Source organism: Rhynchophorus ferrugineus, unplaced genomic scaffold (genome assembly GCF_030347505.1).
Source record: "Rhynchophorus ferrugineus isolate W39M unplaced genomic scaffold, kcgeb_rfMv2 rfM6, whole genome shotgun sequence".
Classification (NCBI taxonomy): domain Eukaryota; kingdom Metazoa; phylum Arthropoda; class Insecta; order Coleoptera; family Curculionidae; genus Rhynchophorus; species Rhynchophorus ferrugineus.
In genome coordinates, this window is record NW_027472585.1 from 45,198,125 (window position 1) to 45,210,499 (window position 12,375).

Sequence of the window (12,375 nt, forward strand, 5' to 3'; positions counted from 1 at the left end):
AGAGCAATTTAACCTGGATTTTCGTTTCGTTCATCCCAAAATACATATGTTTTGACCGTTTTAACTTTATCCGTGAGGTAAACATTTTTAACACTTTTTCCATACATTTAGTCGTGAAAATTCACGATTTTTTGCCATTTTCAATTTTTCTGTTGCCACTTTCTTTCAAATTATCGCAGTTTAATGAAATTTACAGGTATTGTAGAGAATTTTACGCTGACTCGAACGGTAGTGTAGTTAATTTCGTATGACCTTTAGTTTCTATGTTACACAATGAAAAGTGTATTTTGAAAAAATGAGTGGATTTCACTTAATGTCGCATATCTTAAAAACTGTAGGTTCTAGAGCAATTTAACCTGGATTTTCGTTTCGTTCATCCCAAAATACATATGTTTTGACCGTTTTAACTTTATCCGTGAGGTAAACATTTTTAACACTTTTTCCATACATTTAGTCGTGAAAATTCACGATTTTTGCCATTTTCAATTTTTCTGTTGCCACTTTCTTTCAAATTATTGCAGTTTAATGAAAATTACAGGTATTGTAGAGAATTTTACGCTGAATCGAACGGTAGTGTAGTTAATTTCGTATGACCTTCAGTTTCTATGTTACACAATGAAAAGTGTATTTTGAAAAAATGAGTGGATTTCACTTAATGTCGCATATCTTAAAAACTGTAGGTTCTAGAGCAATTTAACCTGGATTTTCGTTTTGTTCATCCCAAAATACATATGTTTTGACCGTTTTAACTTTATCCGTGAGGTAAACATTTTTAACACTTTTTCCATACATTTAGTCGTGAAAATTCACGATTTTTTGCCATTTTCAATTTTTCTGTTGCCACTTTCTTTCAAATTATCGCAGTTTAATGAAAATTACAGGTATTGTAGCGAATTTTACGCTGAATCGAACGGTAGTATAGCGAATTTCGTATGACCTTTAGTTTCTATGTTACACAATGAAAAGTGTATTTTGAAAAAATGAGTGGATTTCACTTAATGTCGCATATCTTAAAAACTGTAGGTTCTAGAGCAATTTAACCTGGATTTTCGTTTCGTTCATCCCAAAATACATATATTTTGACCGTTTTAACTTTATCCGTGAGGTAAACATTTTTAACACTTTTTCCATACATTTAGTCGTGAAAATTCACGATTTTTTGCCATTTTCAATTTTTCTGTTGCCACTTTCTTTCAAATTATTGCAGTTTAATGAAAATTACAGGTATTGTAGAGAATTTTACGCTGAATCGAACGGTAGTGTAGTTAATTTCGTATGACCTTTAGTTTCTATGTTACACAATGAAAAGTGTATTTTGAAAAAATGAGTGGATTTCACTTAATGTCGCATATCTTAAAAACTGTAGGTTCTAGAGCAATTTAACCTGGATTTTCGTTTCGTTCATCCCAAAATACATATGTTTTGACCGTTTTAACTTTATCCGTGAGGTAAACATTTTTAACACTTTTTCCATACATTTAGTCGTGAAAATTCACGATTTTTTGCCATTTTCAATTTTTCTGTTGCCACTTTCTTTCAAATTATTGCAGTTTAATGAAAATTACAGGTATTGTAGAGAATTTTACGCTGAATCGAACGGTAGTGTAGTTAATTTCGTATGACCTTTAGTTTCTATGTTACACAATGAAAAGTGTATTTTGAAAAAATGAGTGGATTTCACTTAATGTCGCATATCTTAAAAACTGTAGGTTCTAGAGCAATTTAACCTGGATTTTCGTTTCGTTCATCCCAAAATACATATGTTTTGACCGTTTTAACTTTATCCGTGAGGTAAACATTTTTAACACTTTTTCCATACATTTAGTCGTGAAAATTCACGATTTTTTGCCATTTTCAATTTTTCTGTTGCCACTTTCTTTCAAATTATTGCAGTTTAATGAAAATTACAGGTATTGTAGAGAATTTTACGCTGAATCGAACGGTAGTGTAGTTAATTTCGTATGACCTTTAGTTTCTATGTTACACAATGAAAAGTGTATTTTGAAAAAATGAGTGGATTTCACTTAATGTCGCATATCTTAAAAACTGTAGGTTCTAGAGCAATTTAACCTGGATTTTCGTTTCGTTCATCCCAAAATACATATGTTTTGACCGTTTTAACTTTATCCGTGAGGTAAACATTTTTAACACTTTTTCCATACATTTAGTCGTGAAAATTCACGATTTTTTGCCATTTTCAATTTTTCTGTTGCCACTTTCTTTCAAATTATTGCAGTTTAATGAAAATTACTGGTATTGTAGAGAATTTTACGCTGAATCGAACGGTAGTGTAGTTAATTTCGTATGACCTTTAGTTTCTATGTTACACAATGAAAAGTGTATTTTGAAAAAATGAGTGGATTTCACTTAATGTCGCATATCTTAAAAACTGTAGGTTCTAGAGCAATTTAACCTGGATTTTCGTTTTGTTCATCCCAAAATACATATGTTTTGACCGTTTTAACTTTATCCGTGAGGTAAACATTTTTAACACTTTTTCCATACATTTAGTCGTGAAAATTCACGATTTTTTGCCATTTTCAATTTTTCTGTTGCCACTTTCTTTCAAATTATCGCAGTTTAATGAAAATTACAGGTATTGTAGAGAATTTTACGCTGAATTGAACGGTAGTGTAGTTAATTTCGTATGACCTTTAGTTTCTATGTTACACAATGAAAAGTGTATTTTGAAAAAATGAGTGGATTTCACTTAATGTCGCATATCTTAAAAACTGTAGGTTCTAGAGCAATTTAACCTGGATTTTCCTTTCGTTCATCCCAAAATACATATGTTTTGACCGTTTTAACTTTATCCGTGAGGTAAACATTTTTAACACTTTTTCCATACATTTAGTCGTGAAAATTCACGATTTTTTGCCATTTTCAATTTTTCTGTTGCCACTTTCTTTCAAATTATCGCAGTTTAATGAAAATTACAGGGATTGTAGAGAATTTTACGCTGAATCGAACCGGTAGTGTAGTTAATTTCGTATGACCTTTAGTTTCTATGTTACACAATGAAAAGTGTATTTTGAAAAAATGAGTGGATTTCACTTAATGTCGCATATCTTAAAAACTGTAGGTTCTAGAGCAATTTAACCTGGATTTTCCTTTCGTTCATCCCAAAATACATATGTTTTGACCGTTTTAACTTTATCCGTGAGGTAAACATTTTTAACACTTTTTCCATACATTTAGTCGTGAAAATTCACGATTTTTTGCCATTTTCAATTTTTCTGTTGCCACTTTCTTTCAAATTATCGCAGTTTAATGAAAATTACAGGTATTGTAGAGAATTTTACGCTGAATCGAACGGTACTATAGCGAATTTCGTATGACCTTTAGTTTCTATGTTACGCAATGAAAAGTGTATTTTGAAAAAATGAGTGGATTTCACTTAATGTCGCATATCTTAAAAACTGTAGGTTCTAGAGCAATTTAACCTGGATTTTCCTTTCGTTCATCCCAAAATACATATGTTTTGACCGTTTTAACTTTATCCGTGAGGTAAACCTTTTTAACACATTTTCCATACATTTAGTCGTGAAAATTCACGATTTTTTGCCATTTTCAATTTTTCTGTTGCCACTTTCGTTCAAATTATCGCATTTTAATGAAAATTACAGGTATTGTAGAGAATTTTACGCTGAATCGAACGGTACTATAGCGAATTTCGTGTGACCTATAGTTTCTATGTTACGCAATGAAAAGTGTATTTTGAAAAAATGAGTGGATTTTACTTAATGTCGCATATCTTAAAAACTGTAGGTTCTAGAGCAATTTAACCTGGATTTTCCTTTCGTTCATCCCAAAATACATATGTTTTGACCGTTTTAACTTTATCCGTGAGGTAAACCTTTTTAACACTTTTTCCATACATTTAGTCGTGAAAATTCACGATTTTTTGCCATTTTCAATTTTTCTGTTGCCACTTTCGTTCAAATTATCGCAGTTTAATGAAAATTACAGGTATTGTAGAGAATTTTACGCTGAATCGAACGGTAGTATAGCGAATTTCGTGTGACCTTTAGTTTCTATGTTAAACAATGAAAAGTGTATTTTGAAAAAATGAGTGGATTTCACTTAATGTCGCATATCTTAAAAACTGTAAGTTCTAGAGCTATTTAACCTGGATTTTCGTTTCGTTCATCCCAAAATGCATATGTTTTGACCATTTTAACACAGGAACTGTTTAACAGGAACAACAGAACAAATACATAGGTTAGTCAACCAAATTAACAAAAACTTAAAGGATAAAAAATATTGCTCCGCTGCATTTCTCGATATTTCTCTGACCTTCGACAAAGTGTAGCACACTGGACTGGATGTTAAGTTAAAAAAGCGTTTGCCCCTAACGCACTTTCAGCTGCTGAAATCATACCTAATAGACAGACATTTTATTGTCAAACCAGGTGACGAATACACTGGCCTACAGCCAATATATATATTCGTGTATTTCACATGGCACTGTTCTTGGCCCATTGTTATATCTATTGTATACAGGTGACCTACCGACCTCAAGAAACGCCACTGTTGCAACATATGCTGGCGGTACAGCGGTTTTATCATCACACGAGGATCCAATATCAACCACAAGAAACCTCCAACTTTATCTTAACAAAGTCGAATTGTGGTTGAAAACTTGGCATATCAAAGCTAGTGAGATAAAATCTACCCATGTGACATTCACCCTTTGTAGAAGAAGATAGTCCCTCAGTAAAAATTAATAATAATGAACTTCCGCAAGCAGACAACGTTAAATATCTGGAAATGCATTTTGATCGACGTTGGACATGGATAAAACATATAATGACATGACGCAAACAGCTTGGTCTTAAACTAAACCAAATGTATTAGCTGATACAAAAATCATTAGTAAATCTAAATTATCATTAGGTAACAAGGTTTTGCGTTATAAATCAATACTTAGGCCTATTGGGACCTATGGTATTGAACTGTAGAGTACTACTAGCAAGTCTAACAAAGTGTTGCGAGTCATCGTCGATGCCCCATATAACGTTTCCACCAAACTAATTCAGCGCGATATCTCCTTGGATCCCATAACGTGTGTGATTCGAAGTTTCAGTGCGAAGTACTCTGAAAGACTATTAGTGCATCCTAATGCACTCGCCGAACAGTTAAATCTGCGCTATGACAGTATAGTGCATAGGTTCAAACGCAAACTACCATACTAACTGATCAGGCACATAGAGTAAGATTTAATAATCTCTAGAATAAGTTCCGCCTTAGAGAAGTCTAGTCTAGAAGAAGAATAGTCTTTAGAATAACTTAATATAAATTTTAAATTAAGTTAGAATAGTATCTAGAATAAGATTTAGATTATAAGTTGTACAGCAAATCACTTACTGAAGTGATCTTATTGCCCACTGGCAAATTGTTGACGTTCTAAGAAATTAATTTAAAAAAAAACATTATATTTAATAAATAGCTTTTTTATGAAAAGATAACAACAATAGTGAAGCAAATATAACAGTTTCTCTCCGTAAATTAACACCACCATGCGCATGAATTTCGAACTCGTTGGATACCGAAAGAATTACGCCCGAATTATAATAAAAAAATAACTAAATTTAACTGAACCGTGTTCGAGTTAGCGGAAAAATTGATTCAATGGCGATCCCTATCTAAATTAGTTGTAGTAAAGTGTTCGGTATAATTATATTTAGTTCAACGAACTCGCTCTCTCGCAGTCGAAATCTCCTTAAAAGCCGTGGCGCCCTTTCTGACGCTCTTTAACGTCGGGACGTTTCCGGCCGCCGTAAACATAAATTTCCCAGGAAAAACTGCATTTTAACCGGGGGAAACTGTTCTTTTTTATTGTTCTAGCGATCACCGGAGTCGTATGTAATACGCTGACTCTCGTTATACGGGCTTTATGTGAGGATTTGACGAAATAAGGTCAGATTAAAGGGAAAAACAAATATATATGTCATATTTATACAGAGCGTTGTTTATTTTTCCTAGAAATTTTAATGAAATCGATTTTTTTTGTTATTTTTAAGCTTTCGCTAAGGTTTGACATGAGGATTTAAAGTAGCGTTGGGAACTTTCTACTGAAATTGACTATCGACTGTTTAGTAGTTGACTACTTTTTACTATCGACTGTTTAGTAGTTGACTACTATTTACTATCGACTGTTTAGTAGTTGACTCCTTTTTACTATCGACTGTTTAGTAGTTGACTACTTTTTACTATCGACTGTTTAGTAGTTGACTACTATTTACTATCGACTGTTTAGTAGTTGACTCCTTTTTACTATCGACTGTTTAATAGTTGATTACTTTTTACTATCGACTGTTTAGTAGGTGACTACTTTTTACTATCGACTGTTTCAGTCGCTGTTTTCGGCCCGAGTGATTTTGTTACTATTTACTATCACCTGTTTCAGTCGTGTACTTTTAGTTACTATTTTTGGTTCTACTACCTTCATTCGACTGATTTTTAAGATTCCGCCTCTGTCGTCCTAGCCGCGACCTCGATAAAAATATACCCAATTTATGCTTACATAGATTTATATGTAATATATATAGTTATATGATTTTTTTGGTAGTTTGGTTGCAAATAACAATATATATTAATGTATATTAATAACATATAGGGTAAAAAGATTAAAATTGGGACGATAAATAGTAAAAAACTTTTGACTGTTTTTATGGCAATAATAAGTAATATTTTGATTACTGTCTCGATTTTTGATAAAGAATATTTCCGTTCAATAATAAATAAAGCATTTACTTTCTTTAAAAAAGCTTTAGTGGATATTGTGTGATCATTTTTAATTATGTCATGGATTAGTTTTTTTTATATTTAGGTATATGTATATATAATTTTTTTTTAATTATCTTAAGGTCATATTAAGCGTACTTATTTTTCGTTTTGTACCATTTGCACAAGACATGATACCGAAAGAAGCTCGATACTTTAGTTTTACATAAATGAACAGTGAAAAATTATCGGTAAGAAACTATACGATAAAAATGTATCTGAAATTCCAACTAATTTATTTTATATATATAACGTAAGATATCAAGTAACGCATGTTAACAAATGAAGGTGTAAGAAAATACAATGAAATGTGTATATTTTAAGAATCTGTCAAAATTTGTTGTAAATCCTAGCATCCTAAATACTATGAAAAAGAAATTAATGAAGTTGTTAATTTACCGCTATTTGCCAGTGTCGTATGTAATTAGCAAATATTTGACAATACATCGAACTACTGAATGAACGTGAACTACTAGTCAAATAATGTTTTTTTTTCAACGAAAGCGAAATTTTTGACTTAACCTCAATTCAATTCTTAATATCTATTCGCAATTAACCTTGTTTTACTTAATAACCCTCAGCCAACGCTAATTGTCGCTAATATCGATCGTATAATTTAGAAAGTGTTCGATATAATTTCGCTGACGAAAAATTTGCGTTTCGAACGTTCCCGTTATTAGCTGTTTTTACGTAAGTGTCAAAACGCCGACTGACTAACATAACGTTGCATTATTTAAATCCACAGAAGCCTCACAAACCCACTAGGATACGGGAGCAACTCTATATTTTGGTTTCTGCGGTTTTTCAGCCGTGAGGGTGGGTTTATTTTAAATAAAGCCCCTGAGTTTTTCCAAACAAGAAAATAGGGGGATGAGAATATTTCATTACGGTGTTTCCTCCCGATATTTTCAATAACAGAAAGTCAAATTAAATGCATTTCTGTCATAATTAGTAATAGATGAACGATTCGAAGAGTAATGTCTTTTTTTTTTCATTAAATTGAATGAAATTATCCTTGATACCCCCTGTAGCACAGAACTTGTCAAATAATATGGAAAAACTACTTCACAACTCGTGAGGGAAAACATGTCGATAAAGTAGTCAACTACTAAACAGTCGATAGTAAAAAGTAGTTAACTACTAAACAGTCGATAGTAAATAGTAACAAAATCAGTTGGGCCGAAAACAGCGACTGAAACAGTCCATAGTAAAAAGTAGTCAACTACAAAACAGTCGATAGTAAAAAGCAGTTAACTACTAAACAGTCGATAGTAAATAGTAACAAAATCAGTTGAACCGAAAACAGCAACTGAAACAGTCGATAGTAAAAAGTAGTCAACTACAAAACAGTCGATAGTAAAAAGTAGTTAACTACTAAACAGTCGATAGTAAATAGTAACAAAATCAGTTGGGCCGAAAACAGCGACTGAAACAGTCGATAGTAAAAAGTAGTCAACTACTAAACAGTCGATAGTAAAAAGTAGTCAAGTAGTGTTCAATAATAATATTATATAAAATAAGTATTAACAAAAAAAAATTAAATTTACTAGAAGTTATTTAAATATTATTTTATTATTTATATTATACTATTATGTTTTTTAGCTAAAATATAAAGCAAAACCCATTAAATAGAACAATTTCCATAAAAGAGATAGTTACCAACGACATTATTCTTTAGGCAGTAGTTATATCACTGCAATATCGAGATGTCACCCCTTCATTTTTTCGAATATGTCTTCGAATGCATTTGTTAGCATGTGTATTTCTCTTCTATATTATTTTAAAAGATACTAGCATAATACTTCTTATACGGACTGTCACTGTTCTATGAAAATGATCTTGTACTTGTCAGCTTTTATCTTTTTCATACTACCTAGCTGTTGAATCAAAGGGATAAATTACTTAATAACTCCGTTTATGAATTTTGTACACCCAAATAGAAGTAATATTTTTAATTTATGGCTTTATTGTGTTTACCTCATAGTGAAATATCCACATATGTACATGCAGCCTTTTCCCCTGAGGCTGAATGTAAATTCTGACAATTTTGGATTACAAGTGTTAGCTATACCATTATGGCTTCGTGAACTTCGTGAGAATCATTCTTACTCCATATATCAAAAAATGCCTTTAACTTTCTAAGTTAGATGAGATTATTGTAATGTTAATATCTGGGTCATAGTTTATCAATGCTTACTTCCTGAAATGTCAAAACAAGTGTTTTTTTATCCCTTTAAGGCAACTGTATAACATTTTTGTTTTGTGTTTATGCATTTAGATTAAATTCAATAAAAATTGTCGTATTGTTATTTGTAGCTGTTGGATTTTGTGGTATTTTTTTGATAAAGTTACAGATACATAGATAGATAAATTGTTAGATTCGTTTTTAATGATTATTAACGTTAATTTTTTTTTTCAGGAAGGAGACGGTCAACAATATCTTCGTACTACAAGAAATATCCACCGCCTTGGCAGTTTTTAGTTTTACACTTAGTACTAGTTTCCTATTTAGTTAGTATAGTAGGTAAGTGTTCTTTTATTATTATTTATATATTAATATGTTCATATTCTCAAACCCGATAGTCGGTACTATGATTTGATATTTAATTAGATTGATACGGTATTTAATTTTAAATGATATTTATTTTTAACATTGTTAGTGCTTGTAATAAGGAAATTAAATTAATTTTGGTCAAAGTGTAACGAATTTGTATATTTCTTAATAATGTCTTAATTAATTAATTAACAGCTTCAGTGAATGAATAATTGTCTTTAAGCGTAGAGCAATTTAAGCAAATGCTAAATGTATTTAATGGATCTTACATAATTTAACGACAGCTGCTTTTAGAAGGGCGGAATTATACTTGTATATTTAATCTATCAAGAAAATATGTTGAATAATATATGAAATAAAGCAAATTACACCTTATTTCCATATTATATATTGAACGTAAATAGAATAGAGAATTTAATATTCATATCATGGAAAATTATATGTTCGCAGACTTGCTTATATAGGAAAAGAAAAATATATATCCTTTTCCGTTTCCATATCGGGTTTTTCGATTTTTACGGGCATTTTTTTATGTTCCATTTATTATTAACGATATCTAATGAATATTGGTGAACGGACTTGCTGATATATCGAAGACATCGTCAATTATTCATCCCAGAGATAAACAACGAACACGTAAACCGTGGAATTGTTCGATTCGGAGGGAAAAAATGCGCTCGATTTTACCGGCCGACATGGGAACCATTGATAACTCAATAAAAATCGACATCTTTAAAAGGTTCGATACATTTTGATACTATACGAAATAACAATCAGTGGACAAGATAAAGATCGGGTCGGTCCTTCGTTGAATTGTCGTTTTAACATACCGTGGCTGAATCTCATTAATATGCTTATACGGGGATGGTACCAAGTACGATTTTATTTTATCGAAATCGGTATGTTATATAAGATTGATTTGGTGAATTATGAGGTTTCGGTTTGTAGATCGGTTATGGTGTTGTGGTTGTTGTGTGACAAAATTAATCATACTTGATATGAGAGATGAGAGAGAGATTAGTTAAAACTTTTAATCAAACCTGGAATAGTGTTTTTCAACCAACCATAAACATTATGACGACTTATTGCACCATTTCAGTTTAAACTGAAGAAATATTCCTAACTAAGGGGGTATTGTCTCTTTAAGAATATACTCTTAAGAGAACTTTTCAAAATATAAACTGTTTTTGGAGATGTGACTGTTTTAGTGACGCGACATCTGAAAACGAAATTTTCTCCAGACAAGTGACATGATATCTCAAGTTCGTCTGAAGTGATTTAGTTGAAATTTGGTATGAGCCTTCTCTATACATTGTTTTATCATATTAAATTGCAAAAAGCCTAACTTTTTCGGCCAAATTACCCTTATTCAAAAAACCATAAATTTATACCATTTTTAGACATTTTCGAGCCAAATTTTGTTAGAGTTTTCCTTTAATGCAATAGAAGAATGTGTTGAGAAGGCTTAGATGAGTCAATTGTCTCGAAAAGTTTAGGTTTGGGAACAACGCGTTTAAAGTGTTAGTTTTAGATGCCACGTCACTAAAAGAGCCATATTTCCGAAAATAATTGATGTTTTGAAAGACCCTCAGACAGAGCAGCTCCAAAGGCATATTCTTAAATGGGTAGGTTTTGAAAATATAAATAAAATTGGATAAACTATTGATTCATTATTCGCAATTTCGCGAAATAATTGAGAGATCAAAACCAACGATTACGCGTCCCGAGAAAAAATTGTTGTATGGTGGCGTCCCGACGTGTTTGAAAAAATTTATTGACCACGGTACGAAAATACACGATAGTCGCATTAAACGGTCAGTGGGTCTCGGTCGTGGAAGGTGCCGAAAAGGCGTTAGGCCACTTAATTGGGCGATTAACGCTGAGACTGTGACACTTTTAGGACGGCGATAAAGATCGATTTTTTTCCGTTTTCATTTTTTATACGGCGATCCCGTGACAGATAGGCGGCGTTTATAAAAACGGTGCTTAAATATTTCAGATAACGCGTCCCGGACATTACCTTAAGGGGGTTATTCTGGTCTGGGGGCATATATTTTAGCCGTCTTTTGGGAGTTCGATCGGCCATAGGATTTTACAGCATCCATCGACATACAAATGTCGCGAACTCAGAGCTAGGGATGCAAAAAAGTATCGATATATAAAGAAATATCGATATTTTTTCAAAATAGATATTTTAAAATCGGTATTTCATTTTTTCTCCGATATATCTATATTTTTTTATTTCTATTTCTTCTTGCTATTTCTCTATTTTAAAAATATATCCGTTTTCCAACTCTGAAACTCCTAAATTACATGAGAATCATACCACTACCTTTTATCAAACAGAATACATTTAAAATCTAGCATCTTAATTGTATTGTAAGCCATCCTCGTTCTACGACTGTTACGTTACGTTCCGACCCCGTTGAACATCAGGAAGAGCTTCGCGGGAATTCTCGACAGGGGTCAGATCAGGTCGTTCCGGAGGCCACCAAGCGTAAAGGACGGCACCGCGCGTCGCGTTATCTATCCGACGAGTTAATTGGGCTACGATTTTATTGGTCTAGATAACGACGCGAGTCGTAGGGAAAGACTCGTCGTAATTTTTCAATTGAATCTGGATGGTTAATTGATGTTTTTCTGGGTTTTCGACACGCATACCGCGGCGCAAGGGACGCTGAACACGAATCTTTATCTTCTAATTGGGCTGCCGATTCGCTTAACAGTTTTCGTGCGTTTTAATTTATCGTGTCGATTTTCGACAGCGTTGCCAACTTGTGGGCAATTTCCCAATATGTGGGGGAATCTCGTGGTGATTGGGGATTTGATTCGATATCCCTATAGATCCGTATTGTGAAAAGATAAAAAACAGCTATTGCTTGATTGATTGAGGGGAATTTGTAGGGAAACCTGGTAAATTGGCATTGACAATCCTGATTTTCAGTTCAGTCTATCAAACATGCCGTTTTAATCTGGACGTGCTCGACTAAACTCTGTCGAATACATTCATGAATACTTCCCATTAAATATAAAAT

The 12,375-nt window shown here is 32.5% G+C and overlaps 1 protein-coding gene across 3 annotated transcripts in view; it reads left to right on the top strand.

The window, feature by feature from the left end:
- Window positions 1-12,375, top strand: part of LOC143198116 (uncharacterized) — a 317,200-nt gene that overhangs the window by 248,922 nt on the left and 55,903 nt on the right. For all 3 annotated transcript variants that reach the window (XM_076407133.1, XM_076407132.1, XM_076407131.1), the window contains one exon: window positions 9,206-9,310. In XM_076407133.1, coding sequence (XP_076263248.1) covers window positions 9,206-9,310 — 105 coding nt within the window. The remainder of the gene's footprint in view (window positions 1-9,205; window positions 9,311-12,375) is intronic.